Raw genomic sequence first — 24,761 nt, 5'->3', positions numbered from 1 at the left:
TTACTGTACAAAAAACAGTTTTATTAGTTAATTACCCCAGGTGTGCCTCTGTTCATGCTCTAGGTCACACCCCTTTCTCAGATCCGGCCCAGGCTCATAGGCAAGTTACCAGATTAGCAAATAGGAAAATTGTTCTGCAAAATAGCAACTGTCAGCTTAAGGCATTACTAACATTGCAGAAGGAAGCAAGGTTACTGGGGAAGTTTGGACAGCTCAGGATGATGATTTCCGGAACAGGAAACCCTCTCCGAAAGCGCCAGCCCATGCTGCTGTCTGACATGGGGAAGGACACTCTTGCTCTGGGTGATAGGTCACTCTTATAACTCACCCACAATGTCACAGACAAAACTCTGTCTATTCCTCAAGCTTTCAGATTTAGAAATTAGTTATATAAAAAGCACTCTGTCCCAGAAGCCCTGGCACATCTGCAGGCCTCCCAGAGAGCTCCCTCGATCCTCCCTGACTGGAGCAGGGGAGGACAGAGATATATGGAAGGTCGGTCAGGCTCAGTTTTTAAAAATGAATTCACTACTAGAAATATGGAGCAAGGGGTAGAAACCCCTGCTGCAATTACATGCGGAATCATTGTCCTCCCAGAGAGCGGGCTCCTCCGGGCTCCTTCAGTCCACGGAAGTGCTCAGAGCAGGGCAGGCCAGTGTGGCCAGAGAGCTGCCGCCTGCCTCACTGCATGCCGAACCACTGCTCCTGGTCAGCCCACTGGGCCGCCTCACTGTCGCTGCCCTCCAGGTCCCCTTCTTCCCCACTCCCTTCCATGTCGTCCACATCCTCCTCCTGAGTGGCATCCGTGGGACTCTCCTCCTTCTCCATCTTCTGCATCCCCTCTAGAGACTTCTGGTCATTGGGGTCCAAACTAGGGGACAACAAAACAAAGGAGAGGCCTGAATCTCTGCCTTGCTTCTTGCTGGCTGATGCGTCATCTCCCTGGCACGGCAGTGAAATGACCACCCAGTCACAGAGAAACTGCTAACGCCTGGCCTCTCCAAATAACTCTGGTTCCACAGGCGAGATCGAGGGAGTCCACCACTAGAAGTGAAAATAGGTGTCTTGTCCTAATTTTTAGAAATCTCAGTTGGACTTTTCTCCACATATTTCTTATAAATTTTCACACTTCTTACCCCAGCATTCTGCTAGAGGAAAATACTAGATAACACAAATGAAAAAGCAGCAAACAACCATTAACAGAAAAATTCAAATGTAATTTCTTAACAGTATCAGATTTTTAAGCTACAAAGTTACAAAAAAAATACTTATTTTTCTGTGAGTGAAGTTGTTTCATGTTCTTATGATATAATTAACCACATCAGCATTTTAGTAGTCAACCAAAATTGTCATGCTTACCATGGACCACATTTGTCAGCTCCTAGGTTAGACCCCAGGATCCAAAGCTACCTCTACTCGGGCACGTGAGTTTAGCAGCTAAGAATCACTACACTTGCCAAAATTCCCAAAGTTCAGAGTCTCCAGAACATTTATTTACTTGGCTTCTAAGCAATTCTTCCTCTAGCCTTTGTGATTATCACCAAGGCCAGGAGATGTCCAGTCGCTAGCAAATTCCACCTCTACTTATGTAACTACAGATTGATTTGTAACCTCTGAAACCCTCCATACAACTCTCACCCATACCCAGGGCTCCGCCCCCTTGGGACTCCCACCTTGCCTTCTAGAGACTACTATGAAAGCACTTAGCACGTGACATTGATCAGTCTACATGCCTGCGACTCAGAGTTCCCAGAATCGCAGCATACCCAGTGGTTACTGAGATGCCAGGTGCTCAAGTGCTGAACAAATAAATGGATGTGATCAGACTCGATTAAAGACAGGCCTTCACCATAATCTTACAGACACACAGACAACCCTCAAAAAAATCACTTCTATATTAAACAGTAAGAATACCACTATTTATTTAGTATTTACCATGTACCAGGCACAGCACTAAGAGCTTTACATGGAATAATAATTTAATCCTCATTTAATCACTTAATACCTAATAAGGTAGATATAGACAAATTTGTTAGTAACTTGCCCAAGATAACAGGTGAAGGTAATATTCAAACTTCAGCGCTTAAGTTCGTTACTACAGTAAGTAGAAACATGGGAAAGTACTTACAATACTTTTGATTTGAAAAAGCAGAATATAAAATATATACTACATATACCCTATAAAAATATGTTTATGTGTGGGCAAAGCCAGGAAGATGATCTATACAAATGAAAACAGATGATATAGTGGTATGGGCTGGTTATGAGTGAAACAGTTCTTTAATGTTGCTTATAATATGCTTTATGACTTTTTTTTTTTTTCTTAGAAGTTATGTACTCACAAATAACTCTTCTACCATTACTGTTATTACTCTGTTTTCAACCATGGGCACAAAAGCGTTTCCAGAACTCCTATCACATAGTTCCCTGCCTCCTCTTCCCCTCATTGACCTTCCCCCCATGGGAGGCTAAGTGCCTACCTTAGTGCTATACTATATTGGTCCATTGCCTCCTGATACTCATTGACAGCTACAAGGAAATCTCCTAGGATCCGATGCAGGACACAGTCACTCTGATTAGCTAGTGCGTTCCTCAGCAAAGCAATTCCATCTTCATATTTCTGTTCTCTGCCTGAAAAGAAAAAGATCCTCATTTTCCTACTTAACACAACATTCTGAAAATAGTACTCCCATCTCAAATTATATAAACAAAAGCACAACAATGATCAAAATCCAATAATCTCTTTGTAGATGTCCTTAAGAGAAGAGTGGTATGGCAAGAAATAAGAACAAGTTTATATGACTTCCTATTCCATTAAGAAACGTGGAGCCTGAGATCTGATTTTTTTTTTTTTTAAAGATTTTTATTTATTTGACAGAGAGAAATCACAAGTAGGCAGAGAGGCAGGCAGAGAGAGAGAGAGGAGGAAGCAGGCTCCCCGCTGAGCAGAGAGCCCGATACGGGACTCGATCCCAGGACCCTGAGATCATGACCTGAGCCGAAGGCAGTGGCTTAACCACTGAGCCACCCAGGCGCCCGAGATCTGATTTTTTAAATTATACTCTTAAATTAAGTTCAAACAAAAAGCCAAAATGCATTTTATTTACCAAACTAGCCCAAACCCAGGATTTCATCATAAATCAGGACTAAGAAAGGAAAAGTAATAAGCAAATCCAGATGGGTCAAAATTGTTCGAGCTGGCTTAAACCAGTTCTAGGGCGCCTGGGTGGCTCAGTGGGTTAAGCCGCTGCCTTCAGCTCAGGTCATGATCTCAGGGTCCTGGGATCGAGTCCCACATCGGCCTCTCTGCTCAGCGGGGAGCCTGCTTCCCTCTCTCTCTGCCTGCCTCTCTACCTACTTGTGATCTCTGTCAAATAAATAAATAAAATATTTTTAAAAAATAGCATGCACATCCAATCATTTAAAAATAAATAAATAAATAAAATAAAACCAGTTATATTCAGCCCAAACTAGTTCAGGACAACCAAAACCAGATCAAAGTGAGCTGAACAGGTACCAACCAAGTATGGCTGGTTTGAGCCACTCAAAAAGTGAGTCACTGCCAATCAAAGCCAGTCTAAACCATCTACATTTGGTTGTGCTAAATATAAACCAATTCACACCAAACTTGCTACAAAAGGCACACACCTGTCTGGTCATCTGTAACCAGCTGGGACCAGGAAATCCAAATGAAACCAGGTTTTATACAAATAACAACAGAAGGGAAGTAAGTAAGATATACTTACTAAGTAGTTCTGCTTTTTTCACCACAGCCTTAATGTAATCCGGCCTTTGGGTCAGGGCTTTATCTAATAAAGTTTTGGCTTTCTCCTGTGTTACTGGGTCTTCAAGACAAACAGTGGCTAAAAGGGTAAGGGTCTGTGCATTTGCTCCCAGAGTTTTGTAAACGTTGTTAGCCATTACCATTGCTTCGCGAATGCTGTTGGAAGCCAAGTAACATTCAATGAGACCTGAAAAAATTTAAAAAAAGTTTAACCACACTACCATTCTAAGCAATGCTTCCACGCTGACAGTCTTCCAAATTGCAAAGCTTCAGACAAAGGGCAGGCCAGGGGAAAACTGATGACATTAGAGAGTACGGAGATGGAACAAGAAGTGCTCCTCAGAGCACTTCAGGGATGTAGAAAAAGGCTGCATGCACTGCAAAGGCACCTTTAGTTAGCAAAGGAAACAAATAGGTAGAAGTAAAACAAAGCAGGTAGGCAGCCCAGCTGAATGTTAGAGGAATAAACATGACCTTAATCATTACTTGAAACAGAGATGATGCTGACAACAAAGCATATGGTTCCATTGCCTTTTTTTTTTTTTTTTAAGATTTTATATATTTATTTGACAGAGAGAGATCACAAGTAGGCAGAGAGGCAGGCAGAGAGAGAAAGGAGGAAGCAGGCTCCCTGCTGAGCAGAGAGCCTGATGCGGGACTTGATCCCAGGACCCTGAGATCATGACCTGAGCCGAAGGCAGCGGCTTAACCCACTGAGCCACCCAGGCGCCCGGTTCCATTGCCTCTTAATGAGCTATTAATTTCTGGCTGTATCCAGTCACCTCTAGTCCTAGGCTTACGTGGGAGAAATGACAGTTGCAAGTGAATGTCCAATTCTACAAGACTACTATTTTAGTGTAATTTCTACTAATGGACCTAGGGAGCAACCTAAGAAGAACAGGTTTTCATTTGAAACATAAAAGTTATCTCAAAGACATTTGCTGAGGGTTTCCCTAACCTAGATGGAAAACGCTTATCAGATATACCAAATACACTGAGATTGGCAGCTTCTGCCTCTTACCACACCCACAACAAGATGCCCAATGGGGACACTTCAAGCAGAGACAACTCTCAACTCTTCTTGCCAAGAACTTGAGAACAGAGGAAGTACTTTTTGACACAAAGCTCTCATCAAAACAGAAAAACAGCTTAAACCCAAACCCACGCACCCCCGGCAGATTCTGTCTGCGTACTCCTCCGCCCTAGCAGCATTTATGACATCTGTGCACATCTGCCACACACTATGGTGCTGAACCAGACATTACCTAACTCTTCGGGCCAATGTGCTGGATTCCAAATATGGTTGTTTAGGGGCACTTGGGTGGCTCAGTGGGTTAAGCCTCTGCCTTGAGCTCAGGTCATGATCTCAGAGTCCTGGGATCGAGCCCTGCGTTAGGCTCCTTGCTCATTAGGGGGCAGGCCCCCTCCCCTACTGTCTGCCTCTCTGCCTACTTGTGATCTGTCAAATAAAGAAATAATTTAAAACAACAACAGGGCGCCTGGGTGGCTCAGTGGGTTAAGCCGCTGCCTTCGGCTCAGGTCATGATCTCAGAGTCCTGGGATCGAGTCCCGCATCGGGCTCTCTGCTCAGCGGAGAGCCTGCTTCCCTCTCTCTCTCTCTGCCTGCCTCTCCATCTACTTGTGATTTCTCTCTGTCAAATAAATAAATAAAATCTTTAAAACAACAACAACAAAAGAATATGGTTGTTTGTAACTACTGAGCAGTTTTATTTCCCTGCTAACGGCCCTCTTGGAGCTTCAGAAGGAAATGGAAGGAATGCTCTTCATGACTCCAATGCCTCCACCAATAAAGGAAGCTTGACTAGAGGCTGTGAGAAGCACCAGAGAGCGTAATCTGGAGAACCCGGAGAAGGTCCTCTGCTCCCAATGACTCTAACCATCACTCTTTCCAAGCATCGTGGAGTTCGCTATTTAACTGTACTCCTGGGCTCTTGTGAAACTGATATGCAGTAGAAAGGAATTAGCGTGATAAAAACAGCTGAGAGACAAGGAAGTTAGTTTTAGGATCAAAAATTTAGGGGCACCTGGGTGGCTCAGTGGTTTAAGCCTCTGCCTTCGGCTCGGGTCATGATCTCAGGGTCCTGGGATCGAGCCCCACATCAGGCTCTCTGCTCAGCCGGGAGCCTGCTTCCTCCTCTCTCTCTGCCTGCCTCTCTGCCTACTTGTGATCTCTCTCTATCAAATAAATAAATAAAAATCTTTAAAAACTTAATCTAGAACCAAAAACATGGTTTGCTGGGGATACTTTAAGAACAAATCCACAATACACACAGTTCTCTATCTAAGCAGATTTCGTTCTTTACCCAACTTTCAAATTTCCTCAAATCTGAACTCATCTTCCTGTTAAGAGCAAGTCACTCTTAGACTCCTGGGTTTATTTTTAAATTCTTACAGAAATATGCTTTGGAGGAAATGCATCTTATAAGATCTATTTTAACATCTGTGACTGAGTCACCAAATGTTGCTGAAGCTGGCATAGCTCCTCTGAACTCCTAGGGTCAGTTCACATGAACTTAAAATAGTATGTAACAAAACAAAGTTTGACCATGATCGTGCCCACTCAGGAGGTCACAATGAACTGACTAGTTCCCACAACCAACACTGTCATATGGATATGAAGTTACCCTTTGAGTAACATTTCTGGCCGAGGTAAAACAACTATTAAAAAAGAATAAAGACATAACTAAGCGATCTAGCACAGTGCCAGCATAGACTCACATTAAGGAGTGGGCCACGTTTAAGAAATAAAAATAGGACCAAAAAACCCTAACTACTCCTTCACCGAAAACCAGGAAAAGAGAATAAAAAAAAAATTCTGAAGGTCCAGTGAAAGTCCTAAATGAATTTTAAAATGTGTAATGCAAACTTGACCACATATTGGCATTACCTGGGGTCTTCAAAAAAATATCAGTGCCCATCTCCCAAATGCAATATTCTGATTTAGGTATACTGGATTTAGTACTGGATTTCTGATTTAGGTAGTACTCAGTACAGTCCTGGAAGTACTGGTAGTACTGGTAGCATGAGGATTTTTTAAAAGTACCCCCAGATGGGGCGCCTGGGTAGCTCAGTTGTTAAGCGTCTGTCTTTGGCTCAGATCATGACCCCAGTGTCCTGGGATAGAGCTCCGCATTGGGCTCCCTGCTCAGTGGGGAGCCTGCATCTCCCTCTCCCACTCCCCCTGCTTGTGTTCCCTCTCTCACTCTGTGTCAAATAAAAAATAAAATCTTAAAAAAAAATCTTGATTTTGGCTCAGGTCATGATCTCAGGGTTGTGAGATCAAGCCCCCGCGCTGGGTGTGGAGCATGCTTAAGATTCTCTCTGTCTCTCTCTCTGCCCCTTCCCCCCCAGAACTAGTGAGCACATGTGCACTCTTTCTCAAAAAAAAAAAACAAAAAATTAAAATCTTCCACCTGAGCATTGATGCTACACACCTACTGATTCACACCATTCATCTTTTTCATCTTACCTTCGTAACAATCTAAGCGACAAGGTGCAAGCCGTATAGCCTCCCGAAAGTGGATTATTGCTTCTTGGACTCTGCCCATGTTTCTAAGTGCTGCTCCCTTAAGTAGCAAAGCTTGAACACTATTACTGTTCAGCTGAATGGCCTTTGCCCCTAAATAGAGGGCCCGAGAGTAGCGTTTGCTATAAAAGCTATGACACCTGGAGGGGGAAAAAAAAAAAAAAAAAAAAAAAAAAGGCAACATTACCTGAGAGAAAACGGTAAAAAAACATTCAAAACCAAACAGAAGGTCCTCTACATGATCCTTATTACAAAGCACACTTACAGCTTTAACCTGAGATATTAGCAGGCAGGAGAGACAAAACCAAGAAAATCTAAATATTTATTCTGGAGGGGAAATACTGATATGGAAGGGAAAAATTATGGGAAAGAACCTGATATCTGGATATGTTATCAAGTGAGAGATATTCAAAGAATCTGTAAAGCCATGATGAGTAACAAAACAGCAGCTTCTGGCCTGTTCGCTGATGGCTTCCAGTGCTGAGCTCGATGCACTATCCCAGTGGACACCTAGTCCATGAAAGTCTGCGAAAAGACTCAGTGAGGTAACTAATGTGTCCCAAGTCAATGTGATCTGAATTCTGATTATCTCTTAAACCTGTGTTTTCAACCTATATGCTATTTGGGAGGAACCACAATTTCCCAAAGAATGTACTGAAAACTGGAGAGAAGAGAGAATGCATAAACATACCCAGAGACCACCCAGGGCTCTGCATGCTGATCAGAAATATTGAAAAGGCGGCAGCCAAGGTTCTCCACGTCCTCTAGTCGCCCTTCTCTTGCCAGGAGGTAGCCATATACATCCATTCCTGGAAAGGAAGAGTCTTTTTTTTTTTAAAAAAGCAGGTGTCCTTTATTAAAAGCACAACAGCCTTTATCAGAGCCCCCACTCAAGCCCCAGCTCCAGCATATTCTGAGCCCTTTCCACCAGGATGAGATCTTCCTACTAGCATTCCCACTTTCCTACAATATGACTACTAAAGGGGGCGCCTGAGTGGCTCAGTCAGTTGTGAGTCTGACTCTCGGATTTCGGCTCCCGTCATGGTCTCAGGATGGTGAGATCAAGCCCCACATGAGGCTCTGTGCTCAGCAGGAAGTCTGCTTGAGACTCTCCCTCAACCTCTGCCCCCCACTATGGCTTGTAGGCTCTCTCTCCTTCTCTAAAATAGGCAGATAAATCTTAAATTTTAAAAAAAAATGACTTTTTAAATAAGGAGGAGAGCAAGGGGAGCAGCAGGCGGAGGGAGAAGCAGGCTCCCTACTGAGCAAGGAGCCTGATGCAGTACTTGATCCGAGGATGCTGGCATCATGACCTGAGCCAAAGGCAGACGCTTAACTGACCAAGCCACCCAGGTGACCAGAGGGGAAAAAAAAAAAAAGACTATTAAAAAAGACAAAACACATCCAAAAAGTTTAAAAAGCAAAGGAGGAGAAGGATCCACAACTCACAATGTGAAAGCCAGTATTTTTGGGAACTGTTTGTCACTACAACCTGTGACATGATCTACAGTTATCCTAACTCAAAACCAGAAAGGGCCCAAAAAGGCTTCATGTAATTTCTTTTCAAGAAACCTAGATACAGTCCAGGGTGCACACTTAATATGCTGGTTAGTCTCAGAAAAAGTAGCCTATCCCAGAAAAAAGCATCTAGTTCTTTTTGGAGTCCAGATGATTTAAGATCACCCTACTCCCTCCTTATTCTTACTCCTGCTCAATAAAAAGGGTCCCATGCTTGCTGTCACCCATCTCTTACCACCATCCCCCTTCATTCCTTGTTATCCCTTCAGACTCCGAGGAAAATGTCTATCTTGCCAGGATTACTGCAATACTCCCTGCTGGCCTCAAACTCGGGCCTGAGCTTTCAACTCCAAGCTGCCAACTACTGCCAGACTAGTATGTTTAACACACCATTTTCATCATGGGCACAGACAACTCAGAGAAGATAAATAAGCACTAGGCAGGAGGGTCCCAAGACCTTGGGCAAACAATTTCGTATTTCTGGATCTGTTCTCTCATCTCCCTGCTCTGTAGTTCTCATGGCTTAAGAGTCTCCAGGACTAACAACTGTCACTAGGCCATATTTTTCTGATGGCCTCTTTTGGGACTTCATAAGCAGATTCCAGCCTACCTATCAGACCTTATTTCCCACTACCTGTCACTCACTGCCAGGCACTGGACACTCATCCCTTTGAAGTCCCTACGGCTCACCCCTTCAGCTACAATCTTTGAGACCAATGATTAATTAATGATTAATTACTTCCTTTAGTCACCTCATTACTTTATTATTGCCTGTTCACTTACACTCTTTTAAGTATACTAAGGACACAGTAAAGCTAAATGCCCTAAAGGATATTTTGGGGTTTTGGGGATGCCATCCAAAATCTCAGGCACATCATAAATTTATAAATCATAAAGAAGGGCTATTACCCCTCCTAAAAGAAAAAGAGTCAAATAATGATCTGCCTGGAAATGACGCTTGAGTTCAAGCAAAAGCAACTGCTCAAAATGGAAGTACTCAAGTGTTAGAGACATGTAGCAGACCTAAAAAAAGGTAAAAGGCTACTAAAATAAGTTTCACAAAATATTTCTATGAAAAATGGTATCAGAATATTACTCTACATTGTCTGCCCTTTTTTTGCTGACCTTCCCCTCTACAGCCACTTCCACCATGCCTCAAAAATTACTTACCTTTTATCAAATAAGGATCCAACATCTGCGCCTGTTCAAACTTGAGGACAGAGTTTTTATTGTCTCCAGCTCTGAAGTACAGATCTGCTAAGCTTCCCAGCAGGTCCACGTTATCACGCAATAAGGACTTTTTCTCTAGTGAACTTCAAAATATTAAACATTGACCCCTAATATTTATTATGCATCCTCTTAGTTTCTGAATCTGGGTGACAGCATATAAGCACTATTTTCTTTTGTATATATGACATTTTTCATAATAAAAAGCTTTTTAAACAAACGGTATACACTAGATTTTCTTATTCTGAGCTTGATTTAAAGAAAGTTATACACAGTAAGAAAGCCAATATATAGAATGAAGCAGAAATTTCTCTCATTACCTAGAAAGAACCTTCTAGCTGCAGGTTTTCAGAGGACAATATGATCCTAAATGTAATGTCATTCAAAAGTGACTTTGCATAACACAAAACACAAAGTCCAAGGATTAGGACTTTACCTGACTAGAAAGAAAATCCCAGTCATAAAGAGGTAACCCAAGTCAGATGCTGCAATCTACGCTTCTGGGACATCCAAAAAGATGTTCTTCCAGGTTCCAGCATGACAACTAAGGCAGCTGGCTGTGCGAGGGTTACCACTTTTGCAAATACAGAGCTGAACTAGGTCGAAGTTTACCTTTAACAGGTCCTCAAAACAGATTATTACCCTTAGGACCAGTAAGTACATTAAGAGACTAAACCAAGCCAGAGGACAACAGGCTGCAACACCAAGAAATAAGCATCTCATATTTCTATTTTGCTAATTTCTATTTTATACCAGATCTGCATGAAGGAAAGGGCCTCAAGAACACTGAATTAACTTTGTGGCTCTCACCAGATGGTATTGATTGCTCTCGAGTTGTCACCAGTATGCACAAAAGCATATGCTTTGATCCACACAGAGAGCCAATCCAAGTTAGGCACAGTCTGGATCACGTTCATTGTCATCGATGCCACCTCTGCGCCTTTTACAGAAAGGGAAAGCAAACCTAATCCAACAAAAAAACGAGAAATAAGTAAAGCTTAGCATCCCTCTTCCACAATGCAAGAAGCATTAGGCTACTCTTTCCATTGGCTACAAGGTAACACATTTCCCTATTCTAAGCAAGATGCAGATGACAAAACCACCATAATTTAACATTTCTTGATTTGTGAAAAACACATGACAACAGTAGTCTACTGAATTACTCTCTGGAAGTTAGGCATGGAAAAAAAATTTTTTTTTTAATTTACCTTTTTAGTAATCTCTACACCCAACATGGGGTTTCAACTCATGCCCCGAGATTAAGAGTCACAAGCTCTTCCAACTGAGCCAGCCAGGTGCCCTTGACATGTACAGATTCTAATGTACAGCTAAGAGTGAGAACTACCAACTCAGAGAGTAAACAATCTATAGAAATAGACTGAGAATGATCTGTACCTAGTATGGCATCGAGGGCTAATGGGCACTGCCTCAGCACTTCCTTATAACTGGTGACTGAAGGGCGCTCCTGACCAGCCTTCTTGTACAGGTTTGCCAGCATCATGTTTATCTGTAATAAACAAAAACAAAAGACAGTAAGATAAGTGTATATTGCAAAGAAAATATCTCACCATCAATTAAGATCTGATTTTTTTATTACCAGCTACTATTCTACTTTTTACTGGAAAATCTACCCACAGCCCTGTGGAAATAAACAAAGACCAATCCCATTCTTCAAACCAGAGGAAATCACTACCTTCGCTTTTCCTACGTCCTCCCATTTCTAAGAGGAAAATCAAATTCCTCTCACTTACCCAACCAAAAGGTCCTGTACTATCTGGACCAAAGATGCTGCCTCTGGAGATGGGAGTAATATTTATTTGAGAAATTTTACACAATTCTAATTACCTTGATTCTTTCGATCTTAAGACAGAAGATTAATTACCCTAGGAGTGCTCAAGTTTACATAATTTAAATACAATTAATATCAGCACATAAGAAAATGAGGAATTCCTAAAGTAGTTTGTTAAGAAAAGTCAGATGAATTTTCCCCAAAAAGAAAATGACAGATACAGAATTAAATACTTGGCTTCTCTCTGACAATTATTCTAGCAGCTAGACTCTAGCCTTTCTAACACTGAAAGCACAGACCCACAGGTACTATCTGACTCATCAAAGTGAAGCTATAAAAATTAAACTCTAACTGACCTCTGGAGGTACAATTATCCAGAGATTAGCTACATCATTTAAATCCAGTAAATGCATTTTTAGTGCAATTCAAATTTGTTACTCAGTAGAGCTCTTCTAAAATAACCCTTTCTGAAAACACAAGGAAAATCTAAGAAAACCTAAAAGTTTCAAAGAACGTAGAAGTTACAGGGAAAGTAAATGATCTTCTTAATAGGAGAGAGAGAGAGAAAAAAAAAAACATTCCAATTTAAAATTAATAGATCTTAAACATAGCAGTGTTTGCCAGATCATTAACCTAAGGAAGCAATCAACATGAGGACACACAAAAAGCTAATCCCCAATCTCTTCGATTATTTGTAGCCTGGTATGCCAGATTTTTATTCAAAAGAGTGGCTCTGAAGATGAAAAACATCTGCTCTAATTATGACTTACAGTATAAAAACAATCTAGTATGGCATTAATCCATACCGATGATTCAAATAATGAAATAAATGAAATACTAGACATAAAACTTTATTTGGCCTCAGCTTTTCCATTTCAGGCTATGTTGAAAATGCAAAAGAAAATACTTAAAGGAAAACTCCAGTATTAGTGTCAATACTTGAAAAGAATAAAAGGTTAAATTTAAGATCCTTTCTTGACTGCTTGTTATTAACTATGACCAAGAGACCATCTGTCTCAACAAATATTAAAATTCCCTTTAGACTACCTGTCACTTCAAAATGAGTTTTAAATACTACCTATGAGAAAGTCAATTCTTTTTAAGACAGACCCTTACTTGGGAACATCACAAAGCCACATTATACCAGTTATAAATACAAGCAGTCATCTTTTTCTTAAAAATAAGTGAGAAATGGTATGTTGATATGTTTACTCTTAAAAGTTGAAGATTTACCAAGATATAATAATCTCACACTGGAATTTTCCTTTAAAATGTGAAGAAATGTGTGGTGGTGTTTACCATACATTAACAGACGTTCATTTAGACGTATTTTGACTCACTTCCTTGTCCTTTACACAGACTGAGAAGCCAGTTAACTCCCTAACGGACAAGAAAGAAAAACTGTAAATATTATAGATTTATGTTTGAGGCACACATCTTTGTTTGTTCCTGGCTACAACAGCTCTACAGAATGATGGATATGTACTCCTCACAAATGTGGATTCTGCTAGTCCCTCTTAAAACACAGCTTTAAACACCAAAGTGCTGGATACCACAAACTGAGTTTGCCATTACTCATTTTCAAAAAATGTCCCCACTCTCAAGGCATTGAGGAAACTGTGGTACATTTCCAATAAGATAAGGAAAAGACATCATTCAAAACGGCATCTTCCAAAAGGAAGACACTCTACACATACACAAAAAAATAATACTTGGGATAAATCTTTCATAGTGTATCAGAAAACCACTTAGTATATAGCCTCCAAGCTCATTATGAAACAGATTGGTCTATAATATGCTTCCAAATGTCCTTACTAGCATTAAAAAAACTAGGAAATAGCTTATTTTTTAAGATACTCAGAAAATAGTAAATAAATTCTCAATATAAGGAGATGCTTAAACACATTCTCGTCAAGTTTGACTGGTTACTTTAAAACTCAGCAACACTTAGGTGAAAAAACACGAATACACCACTGCTTGGGCTCCTTTTAAGGGCAGGAGGAGGTACAGAGACATTTTACATATAAAATTCACTGTTAAGCACAAGTTGCACCGAATGGGTCTTTAATGAAGTGAGGAAGGCAGGCCACATGAGAGCATATGTTAGAGTATTAACTACTGATGTGAATTCAATACTAAGAACAAGGATTCTCACTGTTTGTCTAAACTGGACTCAAAACAAACTGTAATCAAAGATACCCGATATGATACTCCTTACAGAATATTATTTTTAAAAGTACTCTTTCACATATGAACTTATTTATTTTTCCAAAGGTCAGCAGAGAAAAGTATTATTAACCTCATTTTATAAATTAAAAAAAGTAAAAGTTCAGATTGGTAACTTGCCCAAGTTCACACTACACCGTTCATAGCTTGTATGGCCTAAACTCAGACAAGATACCAGATCTCTTGATTTTGGCAGAAGGTATTCTATTGATTGTAATATGTTGCCAAATCAAACACAAATATATATCCCACATACACATAAGTACATAAAGATTTTGTAATCTTGGATTTTAAAACAAAAGGATTGATAAGCTCATTCACTATCAATTATCATTATCGTGCTGTAGGCGCATCTGCGTATACCTACAGCATGCAAAAGATGAGGTTTTTTAAAAAAAAGAACCATTGCCACATGGAAGCATTTGCAAATTATTATTTCCTCTGGTAAGATACCAAAGAATGAAGAACACTTGTAGTATTCTCCAGCTATCATTTTCATCAGCTTAATTTTCAGGGTTTCATAAGAAAGTAATTCTTCTCTCTGAACCTCATCCACTCCATTAACAGGGGAACAAAGTGAGTCAAGAGTAAAATGTTCAGATGGACTCCCTAGGCATGGAGAAAACAAGGAGGAAGTGGGTTGGAAGGACCGGGCAGAATATTATGTAACAAATTGTTATTTCAACTTACTTTGGGAGTCCTTTGTCTTGAAGGGATCCCATCAAGTATAGCAATGGCATCTTTATCTTGTTTTAGCATTGTGTAACATTCAGCCATTTTGTATTTCACTTCAATTTCAGATGGAAGACACTAAGAGGCAATGAAAACATCTCTTCAAAATACTACTTCAACAGTATGGCAGTTCTTTAAAATGTTATACATACATACAGTCACCATATGACCCAGGAATTCTGCTCCTGCACATATAGCCAAGAGAACTGAAAACCTATGTCTGCACAAAAACCTACACACAAATGTTGGGGCACCTGGTTGGCTCCATCAGTTAAGCCACTCACTCTTGATTTCAGCTCAGGTCTTGATCTCAGGGTCATGAGTTTAAGCCCTACGTTGAGCTCCATGCACAGCATGGAGACTACTTTAAAAAAAAAACACACACAAAAAAAACGTGCACACAAATGTCCATACCAACATTATAATGACAGACAAAAAGGGCGAAGTCATGCCCATCAACTAAAGAATACCTAAAATATGGCATATCCATACAATGCTGTATTTTTTTTTAAGATTTATTTATTTGAGAGCAAGAGTGAGCACGAATGGGTGGGAAGGAGCAGAGAGAAAGGGAGAAGCAGACTCCCCACTGAGTAGGGAGTCCAACTAAAGGCTTGATCCCTGGACCCTGAGATGATAACCTGAGCCAAAGGCAGATGCTTAACTGACTGAGCCACCCAGGCATCCCCATACAAATGGAGTATTACTTGGCAATAAAAAGGAAAGAACGAAGAACTGAGTCATGCTATAACATGGATCAAATCTGAAAACATTATACTAAAGTAAAAGAAACCAGACACAAAAGGTCACATGTTTATGATTCCATTTCTACAAAATGACCAGAACATACAAATCCATAGAGACAGAGGGGCTAGTGACTCCCAGAGGCAAGTTACAGAGGAGGGAACAGGCATGGGAATTTTCCAGAGTGATAAAAATGTTCTGGAATTGTTAATTTTATGACACTGTGTCTTAATTTTTTTAAAAATTCCTTAGATTAATTATAGAGAACTGATAATTACCAGAGGGGAGGGAGGTGAGGGAATGGGTTAAATAGGCGATGAGCATTAAGTCGTGAGGAGAACAGGGTGATGTATGCAAGTGTTCAATTACTTACTGTATACCTGAAGCTAATATGATACTGTAAAGGTAACTAACTGGAATTAAAACAAAAACTTAAAAAAAAAATTTTTTTTTAATGTGAGGTCAAAAAAATTCTTTTTTTTTTTTTTAAAGATTTTATTTATTTATTTGACAGAGAGAAATCACAAGTAGACGGAGAAGCAGGCAGAGAGAGAGAGAGAGAGAGGGAAGCAGGCTCTCTGCTGAGCAGAGAGCCCGATGAGGGACTCGATCCCAGGAACCTGAGATCACGACCCGAGCCGAAGGCAGCAGCTTAACCCACTGAGCCACCCACGTGCCCCAAGGTCAAAAAAATTCTTAAAGATTATTTAATTAACATAAAAGGTTTAGCATGGTGCTTAGCATACTGAAAACTCTAAAGTTAGCTACTTCTATGAATGACCCTACGTGGATAATATACATGACATCCATTCAGTGCCAGAAAACAGAAAATCCTGGGGGGACCTCATTGACTCAGTCAGTGGAGAATACAACTCTTGATCTTGAGGTTGTGAGTTTGAGCCCCACACTGGGCATACAGATTACTTTGAAAACATAAAATAGGGGTGCCTAGGTGGCTCAGTTGGCTAAGAGTCTGACTCCTGATTTCGGCTCAGGTCATGATCTCAGGGTCCTGGGAGAGAGTCCGGCACCAGGCTTGCTGCCTGGAGAATCTGCTTGTCTCCCTCTGACTCTCTCTCTCTCAAACAAATAAATTTTAAAAATAAAATAAACAAAAATAAAATAAATAAAACAGAAAATCCTGGCAATCAACTCTTTAACAATAAAAAACAAGGGTTTACATAAGGAGACAACAAGATGAAAATCTAGAGGCTTTAAAAATAGAGCAACTAGGGGTGCCTGGGTGGCTCAGTGGGTTAAAGCCTCTGCCTTCGGCTCAGGTCATGATCCTATGGTGCCGGGATTGAGCCCCTCATCGGGCTCTCTGCTCTGCAGGAAGCCTGCTTCCTCCTCTCTCTCTGCCTGCCTCTCTGCCTACTTGTGATCTCTGTCTGTCAAATAAATAAATAAAATCTTTAAAAACAACAACAACAAAAAAAAACAAATTGCAAGGTTAAAGTTTCCCTCTCCCTAAATCTTTCCACTGTGAAATTGCTTTCCTTCAAACACGCAAAATCTTTCACGCGTATTACGTGTGTGTGTGTGTGTATTATGCATATACCAGGATATATTTATATATCTATAAACTATCCCCTTTAAACAGAAAGTACTGAAACATTTCTTCAAACCTCATTTCGTTACTAATATATATAGTTCTTTCCAAACCAGCATGTGCACCACCTTTATCTCATTTTTCACTTAAGTAATAGCTCCAACACATTCTATCTTATGGCTATGCTCTAACTAGACCCCACTGATGAAAACTTTTGCTTCTAGTTTCTTATCATTACAAACTGCTGCAAAAAGCAGCATTGGTTAGATCATATACCTTGTAAACCTCTCATGAGTCTATTAAGATTAATTACTAGCAACAGGATAATCCTGTCAAATGGGAGAACTCTGTATAATTAAAATTTTTCCCTTCATTTATTCAATTATCAAGTTACTAAAACTGTAGAATTCTTAGAATATTTCCCATAAATTTCCCTAAGGACTCACAATCCTAAAAACTGAGTTACATTTAAAAAGTTGTACTGGGGCGCCTGGGTGGCTCAGTCGTTAAGCATCTGCCTCCTGCTCAGGTCATGATCCTAGGGTCCTGTCCTGAGATCAAGCCCTGCATCGGGCTCCCTGCTCAGCGGGTTTGCTTCTCCCTCTCCCACTCCCCCTGCTTGTGTTCCCTCTCTCACTGTCTCTGTCAAATAAATAAATAAAATCTTAAAAATAAAGTTGTACTTTAAATTTAAAAAGTTTAGATTCTGAAAATTGTTTGTATAAAAGGAACAATGCAGAACTTCAGTGAACCCATATAATTGTTTAACTCCATTTTTAGATTCATCCAGAATGAATTTCGCATTCTTGCATTTAACTGATTTTCCATCTTTGTTTCTCCAGCCAGCTCCCCTTTAAAATTACTTATTTTTCTATCTTCTACATCTGATCAGCAGTCTTGTAAATTTTCAGTCTCTCACTCTCGAAGGAAAAAAAATCAGAATTCCATCTCCATTTACCTGACTTTGTGGAGTAGATGCAGAATTACCAGTTGAAGGTCTCACTTTTGAAGTTTTACTCAGGGCTTTCTTCTGCTGTAATGCCATGGTATACTTACTCACAGCATTCCGATATTCCTTATCATGAAAGAGAGAATCTGCATGATACACCAAAAGCTGGTACTTCTGAGATGGGGAGAATAACTCACTAGAAAACAAAGAAAATATACCCCCTACATGGGTTATTTTGAAATGTTAGATAAGACACCCTCCTTAGTATCTACGCACATAAGTCTAGCATAAACCCTTATGTAATGACAGTTTACAAAAGTCACTGCACCTTAAGTGCTAGTCCCTAAAATGAGAGGCGTGAGGGTTGTACTCTATGCTAATGTGGTCAATACATCTAGGCGACTGCTTTAAATTAGTTTTAATACACTTTTCTCCTTTATTTACTGTAAAAGTAATGATACCTCTAAATCAAATTCAATAATATGGAGATATACAAAGAGAAATGTTATATATCTCCTCCCCTTTAGCCCAAACCCTCTTTACTTTTTTTAAAAAGAGAGAATGCGTGTGTCCTCACGCGTGTGCGAGCGTACACAAGTGGAGTGGGAAGAAAGAAAGGAAGAGAATCTTAAGCAGGTTCCAAGCTTAGTGTGAAGCCTGGTGCAGGGCTCAATCTCACGACCATGAAATCATGACCTAGCCGAAACCCAGAGTTGGACACTTAACCAACTGAGCCACCCAAGTGCCCCCATCAAAGTCTTCTTAACTTAATAGTTTGATATATAATCATACTATCTTATATTGGCACCAATTTTTAGCATAATATAGACAAAGGAGAGAAATCACAATGGTTTAACTAATACTATCAAAGAAGGGTTGAAGAATCTGGAAAAGTGAAACCTCACTGTTTTGAAACATTTTTTGGAAAGTGAACAAAAACAGGTTTCAAAGGAACTGAAAATTCTTTAAATACTGAAGATGGGAATATAAAAAAGAATGAGAACAGAATAGGATAAGCCAATGGGATAGAATAGGATAGAAAGAGGACTAGCCCTATTTGATTAAAGTTTTTTATATACAAAAGTAAACTTTATTTAAAAAAAAAATTTTTTAAAGACTTCTTACTTATTTTTTGAGATAGAGAGCACAGAGGCAGAATGAGAGGGAGAAGCAGACTCCCTGCCGAGGAGGAAGCCCAAGACGGGCCCCGATCCCAAGATCCTGGGATCACTCTTGACCCAATCCGAAAGCAGATGCCCAACCAAGCAACTGAGCCATCCAGAAGCCCCAAAACTAAACTTTATTAACACTAAAAGAATTTTAATCTCCTCGAGTCTCAGGGGTTTAAGGACAGTGTAAAACAATGTTTCAAAACTTTTTCATTAATGTTGAACACTGCTCATAACCATTAACTGCCTCCAAGCTGGCCACCATTATTAATGGGAAACACATATATTTTTAATCTCCAATTCCAGCCCCCTCCCTCAATGCCCTGACTCCTGCCAAATTAAGAGGAATTTACACGTTTTTCTTTGACAGGTGAAAGCTATAGCCACTTAAAATGAAATAACAGGGGCGCCTGGGTGGCTCAGTGGGTTGAGCCGCTGCCTTCGGCTCAGGTCATGATCTCAGGGTCCTGGGATCGGGTCCCGCATCGGGCTCTCTGCTCAGCAGGGAGCTTGCTTCCTCCTCTCTCTCTGTCTGCCTCTCTGCCGGCTTGTGATCTCTCTCTGTCAAATAAATAAATAAAATCTTTAAAAAAAAAAAAAAAAAATGAAATAACAGTCACAGTCAAATCTGTAAACAGTTAATTGTCAACAAATGAAGGATACTCAAGAATAGATACCAGAGATTACTGGTTTCCAGGGACTGGAGGAAGTGGGATTAGGGGGGCTTACTAACAGATACGGGGTTTCTTTTGGGGATAATGAAAATGTTTGGAATATATATGGTGATAGTTGTACAACTCTGTGAATATACTCAAAACCACAGAAATGTATTCTTTGAAAGAATGAATCTAATGGTATGTCAATTTTATCTTAATTTTTTTTAATCTTAAAAAAAAAGGATAGCTAGGCTAAACATAGGATATAAAATTATGAAGCAAATTCAAGGACTAAAGGTATAGTCCAGATACTTAAGATCTCTTCCACCTTTGATTCTACATATTTACTGAGAAATAAGATTTGACAGAAAATATTACTACACTCAGAGAAAGCACTGAGATATTTATATACTGTAACACATGTCTACTTATGCACCCATAAATGATCTTTGGAATGATACAGTTTCTCCTGTGTACAGGAGAAACTGTTACTGGTTGTTGCCTCTGGAGAATGGAAATGGTGGGATGAGGTTCAAGACTCAGGGACAGAGAGACACTTACATGTATACCTCTTCTATACTGTTTGAATTTTTCTTACTGTGTATAGTGCTAATTCAATAAGAACACCTAATAATACACGGTAAAGTTCAGAATTTAAACTGACATCCCTAGAGCTAGGAAAATGCCAGTTGAACCTAATAGAAAGAAATATGGGCTAAGCCGAGTCAGAGGATTAAACTGCTATTATCCTGGAACATTTTCAAAAACCAAGACTAATGACTAACTGGTCATAATTGCCAATGATGGAGTGTGCCTTGACCAATCACTCAAAACCAACTGAAAGGCTCCAGAATAAACAGAGAAGGCTGAAAGAGACCAGGGCTCCTTACTGTCAGCACTAAGTAGATGGTGGTGAAATGATGGGTCTCACATAGTGAGGTCCAGAGGTACACGAGTGGAAATAAGAGAGCAGCAGCAGCTGCATTACAGGCACTTAAGGGGCTTCTCCTTTCTGACCTAGACCGCTTCTAGAGCATGCCAAATCCAAATGGGTCCACCCTGAGTAGAAAATTCAATTATGCCACTTAGAACTAGCAGACTGTGGTGGGTCAGTGTAAAGTTTTCAAAATCAGAAGGACCAAAGCCCAGACATCATGGCTCCTCCACTTACTAAATGTGTAAATTTGGACAGCTTTACCTCCCTAAGGTCGTACATACTTCCTTAGCACGTTCAATAAACGAGTGCTCACTGCAAAAAGGCACTGTGCTGGCTGCCTTAGGCGTTAAGAGGGATGCCGCCTAGGTGGCTAAATTGGTTGGGCATCAGACTCTGGATTTCTGCCCTGGTCATGATCTCTGGGCTGTGACATCAGCCGATTTGGACTCTGGGCTCAGTGCAGTCTGCCTGTCCCTCTCCCTTCGCTCTTCCCCCCCGGAAACTCACTCTCTCTCTCTCTCTCTCAAATCAATAAAAATAAAATCTTTAAAAGTTATCACCACAAGAAAAAAAGTTTAACCGTGTGGTGATGGATGTTAACTAGACTTACTGCGATCATTTCAAAAATATATTGATACAATGAACACTCCTGCACACCTGAAAGAGAGATGCAGAATACAGAACAGGGCAAAGGGATGGAAGAGCGAGGGTTAGTAACGGGGCAATTCGGAGTTACAGACGCTGTTCCCTAGGAGGGGCTATCTGAACTGAAACCTGACCGAGGATACAGATCGCTGACAAGGAGGGCTCCAAGACAAACAGCAAACGCAAAGCCCTGAGCTAAGAACGAACCTGGTGGGTTCAAGTAACAGAAGGAACTGCTTGCAAGGCCGACGTACAGTGAGCCGAGGACACGAAATGAGGTCAGGGAGAAAAATGTTTGGCCTCCGAGGCCATGGGAAGGAACTTTAATTTAAGTACAATGGAGGAATGTAAGCAGGGGAGCAACGGGCACTCAAGGCTGCCAACAGCCCTGTGCTGCATCCGACATTAGAGTTAATAAACGGCGGCTCTGAAAGCAAGAAAGGGGCCCTGCGTGTCCTTAAAAGGGCGCCACTCCCGCCCATCAAAGGAGTCTCCTGTTTTCAGGGGTTTTGGAGGCCAGAACGTGGACCCTTCTGACACACTCAAGGGGGAAAAGTCTATCTCAGATGGGGGCGAAGGTACAAGACTGGGTGGGCTTCTTGGAGCTGCGGCGAGCGAGAAAACGTTCTTCGGGAAAGAGACGGGGAGAGAGTCGGTCCAGAGGAGTGACAGTCGCGGTGGCCGGCGACAGGTGCCTCAGGAAACCCTCCGCTCACAACTTTCGGGAAACCCTAGCCAAGCTCGCCCTCATGGCCTCCACCTTCCATTTCTCGAAGCCGCCGCTCGCCACCTCCCCCTCAGGGAGCTCATCCCAACGTATGGCACAGCGCAGAGTAACTCAACTTGCGTTCCTACATCGGCTCCGCCCGACGATGCCGTCACGGACCCCGAAGCCTCAGCTGAGGCCCACGGTCGCTCCTTCCCGCCAGTTCCCAGGGCCCCTCACACCCCGCTCCCAAACCGGCGCCGCTTTCTCCTCAGCCCCAGGCCGCTCCCCCACTCAACTCACGGGTTGTTATTACTCATTGTAAGTAACAAGCTGCTGAGGAGCCGCACGTTAGAGTGCAGTCCAGCGGCCGCCATGTCTCGCACGTGGTCTATCACATTCATCCTGCCCGGCGAGGCCGCGGGCAGCGGCTGCAGCGGCGCGAAAAGCCGGTAGAAGGTCCTTAGGGAAGACTCCAAAATGGCGGCCTCGCCGGGGTCCATGAGGTCCACAAGCAGCACCGCCCCCAGGAAAACAGGCAACTACTGAAGTGCCTGAGGGGAAAAAAAAACAACTTCGTTCCTTCCCCCAGGTACCCTATGAAGTGGAATGATTTGGTTGTGAGGTTTTGTTTTGTTTTATTTTGCTTTGTTTTAGCTAATATGATGTCTCTCTAAGCTGCAAACTTTATTGAGGGCTTTCAGTCGGGTGGGGCAAAAGGCACTCCAGTATGAATACATGCTCAATTGAAATAAGATGACTCGGAGAAAAATTTCTGTATCAAAAATTAATAAAAACGTATGGTCACTTACCATAAATAATTCAATATAGTTGGAGGTATTTCCAACTGCTGGAGTTAAATATTTTTAATCAGGCGCTAGGGGCAGTCCTAACTGCTTTTACAGTCGGGCTTGCGCACTAGGCTGAAGGCACCACGCCCCCTTCTCTCAGGTGTTCTGTGTTCCTGCAAGAATCAGGCTTCACCCTATGCATAGAATCCTTGAGTGCAAAAGGGCGTTATTTTTACCCTTTAAAATGAGCTCAGAGTGAATAAAGGCTAGGTTGCGTTTTGGGAATCCTAATATCTGTGTAGTAGTAACTTACTGTTTTAATTTGCAATTCCTTAATGACGTATGAGGTTGCGCTTCCTATTTGCTATCTATAGATTATAATTGGTGAGATATCTACTCAGATCTTTAGCCCATTTTTAAAATTTGGGTTGTTCATGGTTGGTTTGTTTGTTTGTTTTTTCTATTTTAAAAAAGTTTTATTTAGGTAGCCTTTATACCCCACGTGGGGCTCAAACTCACAACCCCAAGATCAAAAGTTGCATGCTCTTCTAAATCAGCCCGGTGTCCCTGGGTTGATCGTTTTCTTACCGTTGAGTCGTAGGGTTTTTTTTTTTTTGTTTCTTTGCTTTTTCTTTTTTTTTAAGATTTTATTTATTTGACAGATAGCAAGTAGGCAGAAGCAGGCAGGGAGAGATGGGGAAGCAGGCTCCCTGTTGAGCAGAGAGCCTGATGCGGTGCTGGATCCCAGGACCCTGACCAGAAGGCAGAGGCTTTAACCCACTGAGTCACCCAGGCGCCCCTCTTACTGTTGAGTTTTAAGGGTTCTTTGCATATATTTGATAGTGGTTTTTTTTATCAGATATATGTTTTATAAATATTTGTTCCCAGTCTGTGATTTGTCTTTTCATTCCCTTGACCATCACCTCTCTGTTAAGACAAAGTACTTTCAGTAATAATCCTGAAATGAAATAACTAGTAATAGCCAGAAAAGGAAAAGAAAATATTATCTTATTAAACTTTAAACTTCATCTAAATATGGTGCTAGTTTGTGGTCCATTGGAAAAAAAATAAAGATGCCAGTAAATTTCTTAATTAAAAATAAAACCAGTATTACAGTACAAAGGGTAAGAGATGAATACTTTTTAAATTACAAAAAAATATATTTTAAAAACTTTTATCCTACATATTGGATTGGTAAAGAAATGAATGATACAGTTTCTACAAGTTTGTCAATGACTCAGAACTGATCATCTTGGGCGCCTGGGTGGCTCAGTGGGTTAAGCCTCTGCCTTCAACTCAGGTCATGGTTTCAGGGTCCTGGGATCGAGTCCCACATCAGGCTCTTTGCTCAGCGGGGAACCTGCTTCCTCCTCTCTCTCTCTCTCTCTCTCTGTGCCTGCCTCTCTGCCTAACTTGTGATCTCTGTCAAATAAATAAATAAATTCTTTTTAAAAACCTGATCATCTTTGCCTATTTGTGTTCCATAAGCAGTATAAACAGATTTGTCAATTGCTGCAGCACAGCTGTGAAAAGACATGGAGGAAATAAAAATTCATACTATTAGGTGGAAGAAGCCAATCTGAAAAGGCTCCATACTGTGATTCCAACTACATGACATTCTGGAAAAGATGAAACTGAGGACAATGAAAAGATCGTTGGTTGCCAGGATTTGGGAGGGCAGGAGGAATAGGTGGAGCAGAGGGGATTTTTTAAGGCAGTGAAACTACTGTATGATACTGTAGTGGCCCATATATCATTACACATTTATTAAAACTCAGAATGTACAACA

The 24,761-nt window shown here is 41.0% G+C and overlaps 1 protein-coding gene across 4 annotated transcripts; it reads right to left on the bottom strand.

Moving 5' to 3' along the window:
* On the bottom strand, positions 1–22,686 carry ANAPC7 (anaphase promoting complex subunit 7). 4 transcript variants are annotated; one of them, XM_059140143.1, is made up of 12 exons: positions 22,485–22,623; positions 18,078–18,289; positions 14,782–14,901; positions 13,206–13,245; positions 11,472–11,583; positions 10,887–11,040; positions 10,020–10,162; positions 8,023–8,140; positions 7,275–7,471; positions 3,747–3,971; positions 2,481–2,631; positions 1–871 (listed from the first exon to the last, which is right to left on the bottom strand). In XM_059140143.1, exons 3-12 carry the CDS (start codon positions 14,829–14,831, stop codon positions 682–684), a joined length of 1,380 nt encoding a protein of 459 aa, XP_058996126.1. In that variant the 5' UTR covers positions 14,832–14,901; positions 18,078–18,289; positions 22,485–22,623; the 3' UTR covers positions 1–681. The 4 variants fall into 4 exon arrangements, with proteins under 4 accessions (XP_058996126.1, XP_058996123.1, XP_058996125.1 ...); XM_059140140.1 differs by lacking the exon at positions 13,206–13,245 and having other exon boundaries at positions 18,078–18,264; positions 22,485–22,685; XM_059140142.1 differs by lacking the exon at positions 13,206–13,245.
* Between the last annotated feature and the right edge of the window lie 2,075 nt (positions 22,687–24,761).

The sequence above is a fragment of the Mustela lutreola genome, chromosome 11 (genome assembly GCF_030435805.1).
Source record: "Mustela lutreola isolate mMusLut2 chromosome 11, mMusLut2.pri, whole genome shotgun sequence".
NCBI lineage: Eukaryota > Metazoa > Chordata > Mammalia > Carnivora > Mustelidae > Mustela > Mustela lutreola.
The sequence above is the reverse complement of the archived record's forward strand: the minus strand, read 5'-3'. Positions and strand labels throughout refer to the sequence as shown.

Bases quoted from the DNA above. Each gene is read 5' to 3' on its own strand.
- ANAPC7 (XM_059140140.1), bottom strand. From the start codon at position 22,684: ATGGACCCCGGCGAGGCCGCCATTTTGGAGTCTTCCCTAAGGACCTTC. The intron at 18,265-22,484 runs GTGAGTTGAGTG...TTTGTTTTCTAG, and splicing joins ACAATGAGTAATAACAACCC to TGAGTTATTCTCCCCATCTC. The intron at 7,472-8,022 runs GTATGTTTATGC...TTCCCCCTCCAG, and splicing joins GAGCCCTGGGTGGTCTCTGG to GTGTCATAGCTTTTATAGCA.